This window comes from Babylonia areolata, chromosome 2, assembly GCF_041734735.1.
Source record: "Babylonia areolata isolate BAREFJ2019XMU chromosome 2, ASM4173473v1, whole genome shotgun sequence".
Taxonomy (NCBI): Eukaryota; Metazoa; Mollusca; class Gastropoda; order Neogastropoda; family Buccinidae; genus Babylonia; species Babylonia areolata.
The window spans coordinates 34,912,395-34,932,434 of record NC_134877.1 but is presented as its reverse complement, the minus strand read 5'-3'; the positions used below and the strand labels follow the sequence as shown (position 1 = coordinate 34,932,434).

Genomic DNA, 20,040 nt, shown 5'->3' with positions numbered 1-20,040 from the left:
CAAAGACAACTTGAAAGAGAAAGTAGCCAACAAAGAAGCTATCAGATCTCATTTGTGCTTCCAAACAGTCATACTTCAACAAAATGTTAACTACCAGTAGAGGAACTTCCTCACTGTGGCAAGCAATTAATGAAATGACTCATAAATCTCATGTTAATTCTTCAAAACAAGACACATTTACCCATTTCTTAAACATTGCTGTGTCAACAAAATCTCATGAAGCATCACCCACAGAAAAGTATACTCTGCCTTCCTCTCCTTTAACATTCTGTAACAGCAAACCTCAACAAGGGGATTCCCTTAAGATACATCTTCTCGCAGTCAACGAAATTGGTGCTGTAACAGCAAACTTCAGCAAGGGGATTCCTCAAAGATACCTCTTCTCACAGTCCACAAAGTTGGTGCTCTCTTTTCCAGTCAAAGAAACAAATGGACCTGATGGAATAAGTGCCTCTCGATTGAAACTTGCACTTCCTTACGTAGTTGTTCTCCTTACATTCACATACGTGTGCATTGAGTAGGTGTCATTCCCTTTTCTCTGTCTCCCCTTTCCTTTAGATTATTTGTGTGCTGTTGTAATGGATGTAGATTAGCAAGGACTTATTAGAAGAATAGGTCATGCCTAAAACATCAATCCTTGAATAAAAAATGTTTCGAGTATGAGTTCTCCCTCTCCCTCTCTCTCTTCCTATCAGAACTTTTATGGACATACCATCATAAAGTATTTGTCAGAAAACTGTTGTACTGACACTGCACACAGACAGACATAATTATGCACTCACACACACTGAGGAGGGTGATGGAATAGATGGAAAGTGGAGGCTTTCACACACACACACATTTATCTATCATTACATGTGAAAATACCTTGAGTGAAAGCACTGCTGCACACCCATTATATACATAAACAGCCCACAATGATGATGGTTTTTGATTTTACGTTGACAAAGTGGCTGGGATTCAGCAGACTCAACATGGCTGGTATTCTGTTGATACTGTCATGGCTTGGATTATGCACAATATGGGGTGTATGGCTTGCCAGCTGGCTCTTCACATCCAGTTCCTCTTATCCTCACATACACAGAGGCAAACTGGAAGGGGAAAGTGAAGATTGAAGCCGGCTCTCTCTCTCTCTCTCTCTCTCTCTCTCTCTCTCTTGTCACACACACACACACGCACACACACACTTGATGTTGTCTGGCCAACTGCACAGAGCCATATCAGGACACACACATATTTGCACAGAGGGTAATGCAGCTTTTAGCAATTATAATGGGTTCCGTAATACTATATTGTGATTTAACTTAATTCTGGGACAAAGGAAACTATCATCTTATAAACTGAAGTCCAGCATCAGTATCTTGTATCATTAAAAAAAAATCATCTTATGCTTACATTGTGTATAATAAACGATGTTTGTAGGAAGGCCCATGGTCAAAGGTTCACTTGATGGGCAACATTTTTTAAATTGCAGATTGCAATTTATTGATAACCTCGCAATCAACATTTTTGAAATAAAATTAAAATATGATCACATCTAAATAATTATTTGGAGTGGAATTCAGGACGTGCTCACATTTGTTTTTGTTTTGTTGTTGCTTTTTTAAAGAAAAGAATCTGCATTATTTCTATGTATTGCTTGGTATCATATACACATGTTAAGAGGACGTCGACATATGTACATGACAATGTTGGGGGCGGGGGCGGGGGCGAGGGTGCGTGTTGTTGTTAACGCTTGTTTTCCGCGGATTTTAATTATCCAACATCCCATTAACACGCAGTAAGGACTTCGAATCACGGACTTACAAATTTATATAAGTTCGTGATTTCAAAAGACCAGTCATGTATTATTCGTTAGCTCTGAATCCTGTCCCGTGATGCTCTTCAGTTCTTGGATTCTCACTGACTGCGGCTGCTGTTGCTAGGCGATCCGTAAATAAAAGTAATTGGAGTTATGTCCCGTGTTTAATGTCTTGGCTTGGTTGAGGGTTTTGGGGAGGAATTAGAAGCGGGGTTTGTCTGTGCTGGCCTGATTTCAACACCCAACGCTCCGGCATCAAGTCCACTATGACCGTCGGCCAGTCAGAGGACATCAGTAAGTTACAAGCACAACATTTTCAACTCCTTATTGGGGAATACGTTTCTTAACCCCCGAAGCCGGCTTTTCGTTAAAGTTACAAGTCTGCATGAATCGTTGGATGGCTTTGCCGCCAAAGGATATAAAACGCTGCATCGATCTTTGCACGATAGTTATGAAACATATGGATACAGCATTCTTTTAACATCCGTCTCTTGTGCAATGTTTTTGTTTCATTTCGTTATTTTTTTTCTGTTGGGATGGGAGGGAGGAGGAGGATGTTTTGCTGAGTTTTTGTTTCATTTCGTTTCTGTTGTTTTTTTCTCCTGCGGGAGTAAGGGGGATGGGGGATGTGTGTTTGGTTTTCTTTTTCCTAATATTCAGTCAAATCCCAGTTGTTGGGATAGTGCCAATGTAGTAATATAATGTACAGCTGCATCATATTGCACAATATGTACACCCAGCTGCCACATGTATACATGTGCATATTTCCGTTCCTGCATGCTTGTGCAGTGTATTCATACATCTGTGTGTGTGCGTGTGCGTGCGTGTGCGTGCGCGTGTGTGTGTGTGTGTGTGCGTGCGTGCGCGCGCGCGCACACACACACACACACACACACACACACACACACACACAAATAAATAAATTTGTAAAAAAAAACCTACACAAACAGTGGTAGCATGATCCCTCCCTCTCTCAGTCACTCTCTCTCTTTCTCTCAAAGTCATATTCTCTTGATCACTTTATTCTTTTCTTGCACCGACTTCCTTGCTCATAGGCAAAATAGCACTGTATAAAAATGTATGAATGCACTGAAAAAAGCATAAACACATTCATTTAGCATACAAAATGTTTGACACCCCTGCATATTTATTGATGAGAATTATAAATCAGTCATATATCCTCTATCTTACATTTCAGTTATTTCAAAACTGTTTTGTTATTTTTTAACCGTGTCTGACTTTGAGTAGTCATTGTTTTTGATATGTGAAGCATATTTGTATTGTTTACTGTAACATGCACTGTAACTTATATTGCTTCTGAATGATAAATAAAAACAAAATCATACTCAGGGGAGTTTGGCGAGTATGACACAGATCCAGATGAACGAGGAACAGCATTTCTACAGAATGGTAAAATTGGATTCACAGTGTGTGTGTGTGTGTGTATGTGTGTGTGTGTGTGTGTGTGTGTGTGTGTGTTTGCTGATTCAACTGTTTTTGCTGTTTTTTTTGTAACACACTATTCAATCACATCTTCACAATATACCGGAATCTAGATGAGGTACATGTCTGCCAAAAGGCTCCTGGGCAGACCTTGATATAATAGCTGAATAGAATTATTTTGCTTTCATGGTTTTGAAAATGTAAAATAGAAATTGAAATATTTTATGAATTCCATTTTATTTTATTCTTGTTTGTTGGTGTGCACATTTGTGTGTGTGCATGTGTGCACAGACATGTATGCATGCATGCATGTGAGTGCGTTTGTGTGTGGTCCATCATGATTCCCTCATATTCTGGAGCTCTTCTTGCTATCATGGTGACCTTAATCTCTTGAAATCATTAGGACAAATGTGATTTCATGCATTTCCTAAAATCACTAATCTGTGTGATCAGACCATAGATAAATTAACCAACCAGCCAACCAACCATCTTACAGTGACCTCAGTTTCCATTTCCCCTCCACTGCCATGAAAGGGTGTGTAACTTTTAGTTACATCTGGAACATACTTGTCACTATGTTGAAGTTTGATTTGTTTTGTTGCAAATCATTTTCATTAATGTGTGTGTTTGTGTAGGTGTATGGGTGCACATGTGTGCACAGATGTGTGTGTATGTGTGTGGGTGTGTGTGTTGCTTGTTTTAGTGACATTGTTGGACTGAAGTTGTTATTCAATGTGTATGCATTGTTATTGTATCCTCCACACCGCAAAAGGAGCAAAAGGATTAAATTTCTTTCAGTCTTTGAATCATACATGTAGCGTGAATGATGATAATAATGGTAAAGATGATGCTAATAATGACAGTAATGATAATAATCATTCATAGCAGTGTTCATAACAACAATTGTAATGACTTTTGAATATTTTCAGTATTGTATTTGATGTTACGGATGTTGCATCAATGACAATAATGATAATAATAGCAGTGTAAAGAACAATGATTATGATGATTACTTTTTTTGATTTTTGTTGTTGTTTTTTTGTTTCAGTATCGATGCCGCGGTTTTTGTTGTTATGAACGTGTGCAGTGTCACCATGTATCAGACTGCTGTGTTGTGTGCTTGAGAAAAACCGAACTGTTCACTACACTAACCCAGAAGTAGATCAGCTGTAACACCATGACAAAGACTCTTCATATCACGGCCATCTGATATAGGTGCCTTGCAGATCCTTGCTGCTGAAGAACATAAAAGACTTGGCATGCGGTTATAATGACTTGGTACATGGTATATACTGTAACAGGAATCGCTGAAGCATGTAACCGGGTTCTTTAAGGTTGTTAGTTTTGTTTTGTTTTTTTTTGTTTGAAAATGAACTGTAAACGTTTGTGCGTATGTGGAATGTGTGCGTGTGCAAGAGAGGGTATGCACATGTGTGAGTGTATGTTTATGTATGTGAATGTGCATGCTTGCATGCATGTGTGTGTGTGTGTGTGTGTGTGTGTGTGCGAGCACGTGTGTTTATTAGTATGTATTTATGAGATTGAGTGTGTGTATATTTACGTGTGTGAGTGTGCATGTGTGTGTGCATTAAGTGTGTGTGTGTTTGTGTGTACACATGCATGTGTGTGTGTGTGTGTGTGTGCATATATACTAATGCTGTAACTTTTTTTTCTTCTTTTTTTGGAGGGAAGGGGGGGGAGGAAGGGGGGTACTACTGTTTTAACTTGATTTGCTGTCCATTATTGGTTGCCATGACATTGCCTGTCCATCAGACGAGGAATTCAAATTTTCTGCTTTTAGGATATCTAAAGATTTGATTTGTTTGTAAAATGTTCTGTGTGACTTAAATGAAGAGAAAAGAAATTAGTTCTGTTGTCAGTCTTGTTCTTTTGTAAGAAAAGAAGTAAAATTCAAAAGATTTTGTTTTAAATTAGTGTTGTTTTACTTCTTTGCAGGACTGACGAAGAGTGATTTGGAAGCTTCAAGGTAACCAGTTTAATTTTTGTAAGAAAATGAGATGAATGATTGGGGTATGGTTTAGTGTGGTATGCTGTTTCACCACCATGTTTCTGAGCTCTTGATTAATGTATTCCAAATCCTATAGACCGAAAATAATGTTAGCAGTTTCCTCTTGTGAAGAGCTGATGCTGATTTCTACTCTTTCACATGTTGTGAGAAATCTACCCAGGCACAACAGGGGTTTATTACTTTTCATTCTCTCATCTCAAAAGTATCAGAAATAAAGGCCAACCATTTTCATGTTTAGGCTGCTACTTACTCAACATGTCCTTTATGAGAAATTTCTTTTTGTTATTTTTCTGTATTTCCTATATAGTTGGTCCATTCATTTTATTTCTTTTATTATTTTTTTTTAATCAATATTATGTTACTTTCTCCATCTCTCTCTTTTTCCTTTTTTTATGAGATAGAGTATGCTTGGCTATGAGCTTTAATTTATTATAAGAGGTTTGAAGACTTTGCACATCCTATGCTCACAGCGTCAAGTAGTAACAAGGTACACTTGGTGGTAAAGGGCTGTGGTTTAGGGATGGATTTAATTTTGATAAAAGAAGAATAATCTGGATCTATTTTGTAATGGATCTTTATCCTGTCATAAGGATATTTTTGAAGGATCAAAATCCTGTCGTTGATTAATGAAGGATCAAAATCCTGTCAGTGACGCCACTTTTGTAGCCGTATACTGAGTGGTTCTAATAGGGTACGGACGGCACAAAAGACTTAACTAAATATTGATTGACTGAATTAAAGGATAGATGAGAATTCCCGTGCACAGGCCAGGTACATATAGAGGCCAGTCACAAATGGGTTTTTCTATTTTTTTTATTTACAATAGTTATGTAGAGAAGAACTAAGAAGAAGAAATAATAAGAGAATATAAGAAAGAGAAGAAGAAATAATGAGAAGACTAAGAAGAGAAGACGGTTCCTGGAATGACACAAACAAATGTCATAAGCACAACATGTCGGCACAAGTGAATAGTAAAGCACATGTATACATATTACATGGAAAGACTATCACTCGGGTTTTAGATACGCAACAACATAATGCATATGTGTGAAGACCAAACGCTGACATCAAATGACATTTCTAATACATTTAAATAGCGCAGTTAAAGTGATTGAAGCGATGCTGACTTGGTGAAAGTACACTGACAGTATAGATTAGGTAGAGCTTATACTGTGTCAAAGTGACTGAAATGAATCAGTTTATCATGTAGCACTATACTGGAGTAAGCCGTATAGGAGAGAGCATGATAACTAAATTACAATTAACAGACTGATACACATCAGGTGGTTTTAACCATAACTGATATTAATCAAACACTATCTTGTAATCACCACAACAGAATACTACACACATCTTAGAGTACTGAGCATCAGTGAAATACTAACCTTCATCAGTGACAGCAAATGAGAAAGAATGCATCATATGCACCCACTAGAATATTCTCGAACAAACTGTCAGTGTCCAGAGACGTCACTGACTGTGACGTTAAGAAGAATCAAACGGAACACTGCTCCAAGCACATGACGACATGGCATTTATTTAGATCAGTCATAGCCAAGCTGTGACTAACATGTCAAAGCAATAACTGAACAAAGCAATAACTGAACATACTCATATGAACACAAGTACTATGTCGAACAATACAATTTACAAATCAACACATTCTACACACTAGTACTTACAGCGATACGTAGCGAGGTGTCAACCGTTGTGAGAACACACACGACACATACTCACACTACCCTCGACGCAGCAAGAGAGAGAGAGAGAGCATCTCTTCTCAGATGACTGACCAGGTATGAAATGACCACTCATCACTCACTGTGCCAATTTTTGCAAGTTAAGCGGACTGCAAAGACAGTCACGTGTGGTGCGAGCAGATCATCACTAATCTGGCCAAATCTGACAACAACTGTGTTTCTTACAAGGTGTTCAGTGACAGATTTCTAAATGATTCCTGAACCGATTTACGTCGGATAAGCACCTAATTCATAATGAGTATAAAATGAAGTGTTGGTTATTTAAGATGAATTTATAATCTTAATTTAAGTCACCTGAACAGAGTCAGTTTTAATGAGCTTGTCGCTGAAAATTACAAACTGCGTTAAATCAGTTTAACGTAGGCAAACACAAATGGAATACACTTAAAGATGGAATCGCGACGATTCTGCCAGTATATAATACTTGTAGTTTACTGATCTGACAAAAGATAAATTAATTAAGTACGGTGGACCAGAAACACAGATTCCAGCTCAGCCAATAGCATACCGCGATGCTGGTCGAGGAGTAGGCTGTCTGGCGAGTACAAAATGATGTAAGCGGCTTGGCGTTCAAACTGGGAGTGATGTCACACAATCTGTGCGCGGGTTAGTTGGAAAAACTGTCGTCTGCTAATACAGCTTGTGCGTGAGGCAAGCTTACAGCTTGTGTGTGAGGCAAGTTTTGGAGCAAGCATAGCGCTTGGTCACATTTAATTTCATTTTTTTCAACTGTCTTATTGACTTTTTGTCTGACTTTTTTCTGCCATATGTTTTACACAGTGTGTCAGACAATGATAACATTAATATTTACTGTCATGCCTGTAAGCATAGTAATAAATGCAGTTGCTCAAAGACAGAGAGTTGATGTCAGTGTCATTTATAATTTGTATTTGGAAAACATTTCATTTCAGGATTAACTGCATTTGTGTAACAGTCAACAACCATCAAACTAAATGGAAAGAATGATAATTTGTCACATGTTTCAACATGATAGCTGTTAGCCTGTTGTTGCTCTGCTGTTTATGTGTCTGTGCATACTACTTTTTCCTGTGTCAACACATGTTCAAACCAGTAGCTGAGAAGTGTTAGAATGGCTGTCTGATTCTAAAGCTTTGTTTTACAGAAAATGTATAGAATTGCTGGCCAGGCCCAAAGAGCCAAAGATAGGATGGAACACCTGTTTAAGGTAAGAGCTGATACATTTTGCCAAAACAATAGCCCTCATTTGTGAAGTTGATATGTGGAGTGGCTGTGTAGTTGCTTATTGATTTTTCAGGTATTAAATGTTCCTGAAAATTATGCTTTGCAGACAAAATTCTGATCTCTCTCTCTCTCTCTCTCTGTCTGTCTCTGTCTCTCTCTGCCAGTCTATCACACACACACACACACACACACACACACACACACACACACACACACACACACACACACACTTTCTTGACCGTCTCTTCAGAACTGCATATCAGCATATGTTTATTTCCTTGCTGTCACAGCTCTGTTGTGTGTATACACATGCAGAAGATCAAATACACATGTTAAAGATCCTGCAATCAATAAGAACATTCCCAGCATGCAAACCCCTAAAAACAGAGTATGGCTGCCCACCCCGCATGATGGGGTAAAAAACAGCCATACAATATAAAAGCCCACTCATACATACGAGTGTGAATATGGGATTTGCAGCCCACAAACGCAGAAGAAGAAGAAAAATATGGATGCTCACAACCATATTGCCCACCCAGTTTTCACAGCTCATTGCTATTGTCATGTTGTTTTTATATTCCATCCACGCCAGACCCCAAGTGAGGTGGGGCACACAGGAACCCATGTATCCCCTGTCTGCCGGCGCCATGCATGGACATGCCACTCCTCGAATCCAGGAACTGGCAACACCGAAGAGGAACTTTCAGGCAGGACAGGAAGGCAGGTGTGTGGACTTTAAATGAAAAGTTGCTCTTTCAAACTTAAAAAAACAAAAATTTTCACCACACTCAAACATGATTGTTGATTGTAAAAATATCCCAAGAAAAAGAAAGAAGAAAAAAAGATACCAGCAACTGATTATTGAGATTAATTTTATTCCATTTGTACAGTATCTGAATTTTTTGTTGTTATTGTTGTAAAAAGGGGTGGGAGTGGGGGTAAAAGGGGAAGAAGGAAGAAAAGGCAGGATAACAGGCAGAGGATAGGTGCACAATCCACTCTCTCCTCGTACCGCAGCAGGGTCTTTTAGTAAGATGAATTGAGGTGTTTATTTCCCTAACACAGCACTTATCAGCACATCCTAACTTAGCAGCACATCCTAACTTTGCAGTTAGCAGTTAGCAGCAGCTAGCATTTAGCAGCACACCTGGAACACATAAAAAAAACCAAAACCCAGGTCAAAACAATACCAAAACATATGCTAAACATCATTGCCACGAAAGGCTAGAATAACATGCAAACATCAATATGTTGTCGGACCGAATCACCATGTATGCAAATGTATACACTCTCCTCAAAGAAATCCATGTAGATTACAGAAGCTCCATTTACTTTAGCTTATCCTCAACCAACAATTAGTGACATAAAATATTGTACCAAATATATGACTTATACAAACTGTGCACCAAACATGTCACTGACTAAAATACAAACTCTCAGTCTTCATAACCACAGTTAAACCACGTACAATAATAATTGTTTACAAAGTACAAACATATCTTCCCTTTGTCTCTACAAAGTATCTCACTGGTAATCATAGTACCAAGTAAATTGTCTCTGGTAAATATTTAGCAACCTGTGTGCACCAACATAGGACTGACTCTCAGTGGTCTCAAATCTTTTAAACACATGACAATTATGTGTTGTCCCACTGGCATTTAACACATGACTACAGCACATGGGAATCACAACTACCAACTAGTCAAACATGTCTCCCATAACAGTTTGCTGTATCACCCTGGTGCACACACACACACACACACACACACACACACAGAATATCCTCCACACACAGACGGTATATTTGTTCGCCTTAAATATAACCGTCACCACCTAACATACAAATAAGTAGCTAATATCTCTAACTCCATGCGCAGCTTAACAAAACATTCTGTTCTGTACACAGATACTGCACACAATTATCATCTTTATAGCTTCTCATAACACAATGCTTACATTGTTCCCACAGTAGGTCAACAACTGATACACAACTGACGTATCACTGAACATTGTCATTTTGCGAGCCAAGATACAACACCACTTAAACCAAAACATGATACCAAAACATCATACCATAATACCTATAGCAAAATAGCATGACAAGGGTTGGGGGGTCAGGGGGGTGGGGGGGTACTAAAAGACTCAAACCAGTATTTCCATTCAGCAAAGTATTGGCTATATTTTATACCTTAACCACTTTTCTTTCACTCAACAAGTCAAACACATACTGGCTGTACTCTGACACAACTCATGGTTTCTGAATCAAACACATGTTTGTTACACTTATAATTATGTGCTGTAGCACGTCAGCTCAATGGTTCTATCAGTGTTTATGTGATAAACATCTCAGTTCACTTTGTGTTTTTGTGACTGAACACAATCCCACTGGGGCAGTGTGTTAGTTACAGAACCCAATACTTGAAATCAAACATTCAACCAAGTCCAAAAAATAGATCCTAGTTCACTACTTACAGCCCTCCTGGTCAACAGATGTCTCTCAGTGGAGCCTCAGTCTCTCAGTCTGGCTCCCTAGTTTGCTAACAGCAGGGAAAAGGCTGTAGCCACGTCTATTGGAGTTTAACGACCTATTGGCGTCTACACCCTTAAGGTCAAGTTTGTTTGGTTGGAGTTGTTTGCTGTAGCCATGTGAGCTTGCTGTTTATATTCATGCTTTCCTAACTGATAACAACCCAATGGACCAATGGTCCCAACACTCTATCTGCGTCTATGATATAGAGACACATCACCTGATTGGTTGTAAACACACTATGTGTATAAAAGGTTCCAAACGGACACCTCTGGTTGGTCAGAAGAGGATGACCAATAGCTAGATGCAACACACACACTGTCCTAATCCCTACAAACACTTCAGCAGGGAAAGGGTGGTGGGAGGGATGAGGAGAGTGGGGGGGAGGAGGGAGTTGAATTGGTGTCTGAGAGGCTAATTGTTCTGGCTATGTTTGACTGTGAGGTACCTGCAAGTGGCTTAACAACTGAGCAGGCATGTGGGCTTAGCATGGGAGGAGAGGGCTGGGAGAGAGGGGGGTGTGTGTGGAGAGGAAAGGGACTTCCTGTGACCAACAGTCTCAAGTAGGGGAGGAGTGGGGATGGGGGGCAAGGGGGGGGGGAGAGTAGGGGGGAGTTGGTAAACAAGAGGTAGTGTGTTGTGGCTTGGGGATGCCACAACCCAACCATAACCTGGCACTATAACATTGTGAATATCAAAAAGATACCTGCAACTGATAGTTGCAACAGATCTTATTCCATTTGTGTATTATCAGTGCTTTTTTTTTTTTTTGTGGTTGTTATTGTAACATATTAAAAATGGTCATCATCTAAAGAAACATTCCACAGCTCTTTATAATTGGCAGTTTTAACACAGGCTGCTTTTGAACTGCTGTTTACCGATCAGATCTGCAACACTCATGTTCAGTGACACATCTTTTGTGGGCTTGCAGACGTCTCTACTACCTTGGTATGGGTCGGCCCTCAATGATCTGGTCAGTGTCTGAAGCAGCCAAGCATGCACCATCCTCCGGGAGACTGGAGTTGCTGGCGAAGCCCAAAAGGTACCACCCGGGATATTCTGAGCAGAAGTAAGTCATGGAGAAGATGTGTTGGTAGGGGTGCAAGGTATAGAGGAATGGCTGCTTGTGCAGATCGTTAACCTGTCAGTCTGGATGTCTCCTTTGTTCCTTGTCTGTCTGTCTTCTTTCTTCTTTTTCTGTATTTTTCTTTCTCTCCATTCTTGTGTTTTAATGTTGGCTAGCCTTGCTGTTGTTCTGTCTTGTTCCTGGTGGTATCTATTTGAAGTTCTGAAAAATGGAAGTTTTGGTTTCGCGTTGTCCACAAACAGTTAAAACCTATAGATGCTACTTTTGCTACCACTGTTGATACCACTGTAAGTCTTATTCAGTGGCCTCCAAATCATACAAACATGTGCATACACACACTTACATGCACACACACACACACACACACACACACACACACAAACACACACTGAAGTGTGAGTCCTGGTACCTGAATTTCAAGGCTTTGGATTATGGTAGGGAAATGGGCTGCAGGTACATATCTTAAACTGTGAACCTCATTTCTGTCTGATGATACACAGAATACTTTGAAAGAGGACTCCGAAAGATCACTGAATACTGAATTGATCAGTATTCCAAAGATGGTTCAGATTCCTTTCATGAACTTGTTAAAAAATCTGTTGCAGTATGACAAAGTTGATGAGCCTTTGTAAAAGAAGAAATTTTGCTGCTGTTAAGTTTTAGCAACAAGACAAAGTTTATGACCCATATAAAAGAAGAAATTTTGTTGCCAAGTGCATTGTATGTAATAATCTCATTTGCATTGATCAATGTAGCTTATTATGAGTAATAATTCTGTGCCCCTGCCTCCCTGTCCCAGCTCCACATCCTTCTGTGCCCTCCTACGCCCCCACATAACTTGCTCCCCGCCCACACACACACACCCATCCCCTCCCCCTCCCTTTTTTTTTTTTTTTTTTTTTTTTAGCTGCGCCTAGTCAGTCTATAAAGATTTAAAGTGAAGTTAACCCAAGACAGATTTTTTACAATCTTCTGCTCCTTCCTTTATGGAAAACAAAGAAAAAGGGCCTGGGTTTATTTTCATTTCTGTGATTGCATATCTTCCACCATTCAGACAACCCTTCTGGCCGGTGATGCTGTGACCAATAGTTTTATCTCTTGGTTTTTATTTAGAAATTGGTGGTTTACCTTTGGAAATTCAGATGAAGTGAGTGCAAACAAAGCCACAGACATATAGATATATATATATTTTTTTTAAATTCATTTTATAATTTTATTTTAAATAATTGGTTTACCATTGAAAATTTAGTTATAGAGAGTGTAAACAAAGCCATGTGCATACATTTAATTTTTTTTTAAGTAGGTGGTTTACCAGTGAACATTTAGATAAGACAGTGTAACCAAAGCCACATATATACATATATATTATGATAAACATTTTCTTTCAAGTAGTTGTTTTACAATTGGAAAATCAGGTATAGCGAGTGTAATGCAATATACATGTACTGGTATTTATGTATATATTTTAAAAAATGTTTTCTTTCAAGTAGGTGGTTTTCCACTGACAATTCAGATAGAGTAACGAAGCCATGTACTGACGTTATTATCATTCATTTTTTTTTACAGAAATCAGTTTTACTACAGCTGTGGTCGAGAAAGTCCCATTTGGAGGTCAAGGTCTGGTTCAGGAGAGGAGCGACCTCGCATAGCCGAGTTAGCGCGTCCCAGAGAGTACCATCCAGATTTCCAGGGCGAACGACCCATACAGAGCTTTGTGACTCCAGCAGCGAAGAGCGCCTCGGCCAATTATCGAATAAGTAGTTTGGCTGAGCCCAGGAAAAGATCTAACGGACAATTCCAAGACCCGGAATGGCATGTGAGTTATGTTGTACTGTTTAAAATGTTCACTGAAAACAAAGGTTCTTTGTTGAAACAGCCACCATGATGGTATTTAGAAGTTAAGAAAAAGAAGAGAGCGGCAGCCCAACATGGACCTTTTGTTTTTCTCCAGAATTTTATCTTACATGTAATTCCTTGGATTTTATGCTTTTTGACTCACTTGTATAAACAGAGTCTATGTTTTTACCTGGTGTTCGGTTGTCTGTGTGTGTGTGTGTCTGTGTGTCCGTGGTAAACTTTAACATTGACATTTTCTCTGCAAATACTTTGTCAGTTGACACCAAATTAGGCATAAAAATAGGAAAAATTCAGTTCTTTCCAGTCATCTTGTTTAAAACAATATTGCATCTCTGGGATGGGCACAAAAAAATAGACAAGAGAGGCAAGGCTTTCAAGACTCACTTGTGATACACTTTAAAAAAAAATTTCTAATCGTTAAAATGTGTTGTGTATTCAGTTCTTTCCAGTCATCTTGTTTAAAACAATATTGCACCCCTGGGGTGGGCACAAAAAACAAAAAAAAATGAAGCCTAATTATATTTATATTTTTTGATCAAATATCAGATCAAAGTGCCAAGTTTAGAGAATACAAAAAATATAAATATAACAGTAAATGCAGTTTGCATATAATTAGGCTTCATTTTTTATTTTTTGTGCCCATCCCAGAGGTGCAATATTGTTTTAAACAAGATGACTGGAAAGAACTGAATTTTTTCCTATTTTTATGCCTAATTTGGTGTCGACTGACAAAGTATTTGCAGAGAAAATGTCAATGTTAAAGTTTATCACAGACACACAGACACACACACACACACAGACAACCGAACACCGGGTTAAAACATACTCACTTTGTTTACACAAGTGAGTCAAAAATGAAGCCTAATTATATGTAAACTGCATTTACTGTTATATTTATATTTTTTGTATTCTCTAAACTTGGCAATTTGATCTGATATTCTGACACAACAACAAGAGCAGTCATTATTATCATTTTTTGTTCAAACAGGAACTTCTTTTGCTAAGCATGGAAGTTTTATTTATTTTGCAAACATTTTGTGCAGATAGTAAAGAAGGGAAATTACTCTGTAATTAATGCTAGGGGACTTAATTTGCTTTAAACTGATCTTTCTCATCTTAAACATTACATTTTGAAATTATACTCAATACATAAAAAAACTTGTGTATTTTACTCTCAGTGTACAGGGCTTTCACTATGTTCATTCGCCCAAGTGGTCTTTTTCGGAAAATACTAAAATCAATACGATGAGTGGACTTTACAGATCTGTTGGCTGAGCCCTGAAGGTCATGGGCAAAAATCAGTTGCGTACACATATTTATACACATTCAAAGCGCGTGCTCATATTCTTCGCGAACGCGTACGACGCTATTTTGTTTCAAGTTGTTGACCTGCCCGTTCAATTCTATATTCAATGGACAATACACGATAACATGTGATGGAAAGTTGGAGAAGGAGACCGTTAAATATTTATTCAGAGAAAGATTTGTGAAGGCCTCATCACTTACTGGATTATGCCCCAAACTGCCATAAAAATATCCACAGAATCAGTCAGAATTCACAGTTAAAAATTGTAAACCATGCGAGTTAATACCCTTGAACTGATCACGATGAAACGAAAAAAATTTCCGGTCTTGACTTTTCTCAAAATGATGTCCTTTTCACTTCTTACAACGTTTAGAAGTACTTGTACTTGGCTCTACATGTTATTAGTTTAACAAAATACTAAATTTTCATATCAACTTTAAAACTAGAATGAATATAAAAGAGAAATTGAATCGACCGTGTCGTACTACATTCCCGGCGGGTGTAACTAAACTTGTACATCTATCTAGATCTAGTGAAAACGGCTAAATGTTGCAGTGTGATTGTGGCAGTAGCCATTAAAAAGAATTTTTTTATTGCCCTTAAAGATTTTTTGAACGCCCAAGATACACCAGAATGATTTAAACAGCGTTCTCACTGCGAATACTGCAGTTGATTTATCGCCCTTTAAAAAAGTATGTTCAAATGTTAAATTTTAGAACGTCAGTTAAGGAGCCACGATAGTGTAATGGATAAGGCAGTTTCTTCTCACCTGAACACGCGGGGTTCGAATCTGGTTAGGACTTTTTTTTTTTTAAACGCGAAGCTTTATAATAACAAATACAGAACACATTTTAACAATTAGATTTTTTTTTTTTTAAGTGTATCTTGAAGGCCTTGCCTCTCTTGTTTTGTTTGCAGTAATATTTTTCTTGATATTCGATGCATTGTTTGGAATGAATTGTGCATGAACATTGTGTGGGTGTGCATATGTGTGTGTTTTTGTGTGTGTTATCGCTCTGTGTGTGTGTGTGTGTGATATCACTGTATGTGTGTGCGTGGTATGTGTGTGTGTGTGTGTTTGTTATTGCGCTTGTGTATACGTATCCACATGTGCTTTTGCGGCAGGTTTCTAATGCAGCCAAATCTTCCTCACCCTCTCCACGCTGCTTGGAGATGGCCAAGGAAAAGCCACTGCCCGAGGCTTTCAAGCTTGCCCGAGACATAATGTGGCCCGTCTCCAACGCCGCCAAACATGCCCATGCGTCGCCTCGCTTGGAGGAGCTCTCTCAACCCGTCAACCGTGCCAGCATGGATAACGTCCAGTTCAACACCCAAGCTTTCATCGTCAAAGAATCAGCTCTGAAAGGCGTCATTCCTGCCCGTATCAAGGAGTTGGCTGAGCCCATCATGAGATGAACTGTACACCTGGTGTTTCTGGCCTGTACTGTTGATGTGTTTTCTTTTTTATTCATTTATTTATTTATGTTTCTTTATCGTGTGTTCAGGTAAATGTGTGCACAACAGTATTTTGACTTGTTATAACACTAGCTCACAGTGAGTTGTTTTTCAACAAGTTTTATTTCATGTTATTGTGTACAGTACTTTGTCCATCAGTTGTGTGTGTTATGTTTGTGTGTGTGTGTGTGTGTGTGTGTGTGTGTGTGTTTCTTCTTGGCATTCACAGCTACACCATCAGTCCAGGTCTGGTTATAAATGATGTTGTTTTCTCCTGCTCTTTGTGGCTGCCATAAAGTGTGGTTGTGTGTGCGTGTGTGTGTGTCTATGTGTCTGTGTCTGTGTGCATAGCACTGTTGCCAGTTATATCAGACACCTTGGTATAAGAAATCTTAGGTTTGTAATAGCATGAAAGTTACATCTTAATTTTACTCATCAGCTGAGAAAAGAAAAAAAATCAAAGTGAAAAAGAAATCCAGTATAAGAAGCATTATCAGGGATTGGTAGTCATCTATGATTGTGATTGTTTAGAAAATGTTTCCCCGACATTGGTTCTGTTATTCATTTTAAATTCATCAATGGTATTCATGTTTTAATCCATTGGTGTCCAATAAAAACATACGCAACGGGTATACATGACAATCTTATGTTATAAAATGAATATTCATGCTATCAAAACTGAATAAATCTCATTCTCATTCATGAATCTCATTCATGAAATAAACTGGTCTGTTGTCACCAGTCCTAAAATAATGTCACTGTCATTGTTATGTGAACTTTTCTTCCATTTTGATGATGTAACTGTGAGCAACATTTAGGAAGTCCATCGGAATTACTTGAAAGTTATATGAAGTTAAAACCAAGTATTTTTTTATAATAAAAACAGTCATTGATCTTGCCATACATTTTCAGTATTAACTTAAAAAAACACACAAAAAAACCATTGTGCAACGTTCTGAATGTTCAGTGTTCCCCACACCCTGCCTTTTTTAAATTTGGCAGTGCCACTTATGGAATTTATGATAATTATCAATGGCAGAACAAATCTGGTTTACATTGCTGCCTTGTGATAGTTCACACAATCTGAACTTCAGCTGTTTTTAGTAGTCACATTATCTTGCGCATAACTGTTTAAGTAAAATTATAGTGGGTGTTAGTATATTCTATAATACTATATTTTAAAAAAGTTTTATGTTTGTTACCAGCCCCTAAACTCACTGTTTTGTTATTGTTACAATCTTTGTTACTGTTGCTGTTGTTGTTACTGTTGATGAAAGGAAGTATTGGTACACACACACACACTTTTTAATGAGTGTGTGTGTGTGTGCATGTGTGCGTATGTGTGTGGTGTATTAGTGAGTGTGTGAGTGAAAATAATGCACAGTGAAGTTGGAGAGAAGACATCAGGCAATTATAACAAACATGAAAGGGACAAAAACATTTCCACTTTTTTTTTTTTTAATTTTTTTTTTTTATCATTATCATTCTTTCTTTCTTTGTTTTCACCAGTCACTGACACTGCAAATTAATTGTCTCATTATCCTGAACAAAATTTAAAACTGGAAGTATATCAGGGAATATAAATGATCTTTTGAAGTCATTTTAGCCTCAGGACTGAATTGTAAAGCATTCTGGTACTTTGAATTTCAGTGGCATTTAGAGTTTTATTTTGTTTTGTTGTATGTTTCTGTTCTACACTTGTCATAGCACTTTGACTCACAGTCTCGTTTTGGAGGTTCATGCTCATGCTGTTGGTTAAACATCATTCGTAATAACTGCCAGCACATTAAAGAAAGACTGACATGAGCAACAGATCAAAGTGAGTGACCATAGGAGTTACAGCCTTCAACAGAGAAATATTTATGAGAAAGATTCAGTCTGGTGATAATGCCAGCATGGCATGTCGTCCTGCTTCTTCTGTTTTAACCCCCTTCTTTTTATATATATATATCTTATTAATTAATCATATTTTTTAGTCAGTCTTTTTTTAAAGGAGTCAATAACAACAATAATGAACAGTATTTGTGTAGCACAGTTTCTGTAAATGACTGCTTATTGCACATCCTTCACAAATAACCCTAAAACTTATGTGTTTTATTGGCTTGCAAATTCTTCTTCTGATTCTTTTTTGTTCATGAATATAAGTTATTGAATTTATTTATTTCTAAGACAATGTATAATGAGCACCTTCAGGGCAAATATAAACTGTCCAAAGCATCTTTATCAGCCCTGTTTAAAATTCATGGGATACCAAATATTCCCAAAATATATGCACTTGTTCCTGTCCATATTTTTGTTGTTCTTGTTGATTTTCCCCCAATAATCTCCAATTTTAAACTATTCACAGGAAGAGACTGGCATTAATCTTGCTTAACATGTCTCAAACACACCTAATATTTCGTAAACTGATAAAACAACAAACAAACTTGTTTTAACATTAACAGAATTGTGTCGGTTGTTCATTTCTTTTTACTCACCTTCTGGGTCAAGGATGTCATCCTGCTTTGTTGTTGTCCCCCTTTGTTTACAATACCAGTATTGTTGTTAACTTTATACCATATTGACTTCAAGTGAAAAAAAAACCCAAAAAACATCTGTAGTTCTAAAATCTATGATGATAAAGATATAAGTATCACACAAGAAGTATTTTTGAAAAGAAAGAAAAAATGGGTTTATAAACCAAATGTCAATTGGCAATGGCAAAGCTGTGTATCATTATATGACTTTCTTGAGTGACATCACTTTTTGTATTCAGTATGCTTATTGTGTGTGTGAGTGATCAAGTGTGTGTGTGTGTGTTTGTGTTCGCCAATTCAGTATTTACATTTTTGTCTTATTTTTGTGTGTGTTGGTTTATTTATTTCCCTCCTCATGTACTGATAAACTTGGTCCATTTTTCACCACACTTCATGTTATACAGAAATTGGGTGCAAAATATATATATTTATCCTATTTGAAATGTATCTATTTTGCCACAGGTGGCTTATTTATGTGGAGTGCAAAATCATGTTTTCAAACAGTATTATTTTCAAGCAAACGCTGTACTGTACTGCCTTGTATAGTTTTGCTTTAAGTGTGTTCATGGTAATAAAGTGTGGTTTTGTTTGCCTTTATCCACCTGTTCTCACATTGTTTGTGGTGTGCATCAGATAAACCAGTGGACATGTTCAATTTGTCTGAAGTAGCAATGTTGACCCCAGTCATGTCTCATTTTGTTGTTGTTTACTGGATTGTAGTAAAAAATAACATTTTTCCTTGTTTGTGAAGAACTCTTTCTGTCTTGCTCTGCTTCATGCAGTCATAAGACTTAAACATATAAGCTCACAATTTCTATTTGTCACTTCTTTCTCATGCACACATACGCAGAGACAGACATACACATCATCTGATATTTAAAGGGTCAGAGTTTGAAGCAGAAACTGTCATCACTGAAGCAGCCCTATGTATTTCATTGCATAAACTTTGTAACCTAGTTTTAAATTAAAACAAAAATATTGTACTAATGAATATGGGATACTGACTTGTTTCTTGATTAAGGCATGAAAATATGTCGGCAGGAACCAATTCTGGCA

At 37.8% G+C, this 20,040-nt stretch overlaps 1 protein-coding gene across 2 annotated transcripts; it reads left to right on the top strand.

Annotated features, from left to right (window-relative positions):
• The first annotated feature begins 1,956 nt into the window (after positions 1–1,956).
• LOC143300589 (sperm microtubule associated protein 2-like) lies at positions 1,957–19,571 on the top strand. Of its 2 annotated transcripts, XM_076614367.1 has the most exons (8): positions 2,001–2,095; positions 3,152–3,211; positions 5,201–5,231; positions 8,157–8,219; positions 8,829–8,960; positions 11,695–11,832; positions 13,417–13,666; positions 16,139–19,571. In XM_076614367.1, the coding sequence occupies exons 1-8, from the start codon at positions 2,068–2,070 to the stop codon at positions 16,427–16,429; spliced, it is 993 nt and encodes a 330-aa protein (XP_076470482.1). In that variant the 5' UTR covers positions 2,001–2,067; the 3' UTR covers positions 16,430–19,571. The 2 variants fall into 2 exon arrangements, with proteins under 2 accessions (XP_076470490.1, XP_076470482.1); XM_076614375.1 differs by lacking the exon at positions 3,152–3,211 and having other exon boundaries at positions 1,957–2,095.
• The last annotated feature ends 469 nt before the right edge of the window (positions 19,572–20,040 follow it).

Excerpts from the sequence above, each read along its gene's own strand:
- LOC143300589 (XM_076614367.1), top strand. The coding sequence starts at position 2,068 with ATGACCGTCGGCCAGTCAGAGGACATCA. Across the intron at positions 11,833-13,416 it reads CCGGGATATTCTGAGCAGAA|AAATCAGTTTTACTACAGCT; the intron begins GTAAGTCATGGA and ends TTTTTTTTACAG. Across the intron at positions 13,667-16,138 it reads TCCAAGACCCGGAATGGCAT|GTTTCTAATGCAGCCAAATC; the intron begins GTGAGTTATGTT and ends CTTTTGCGGCAG.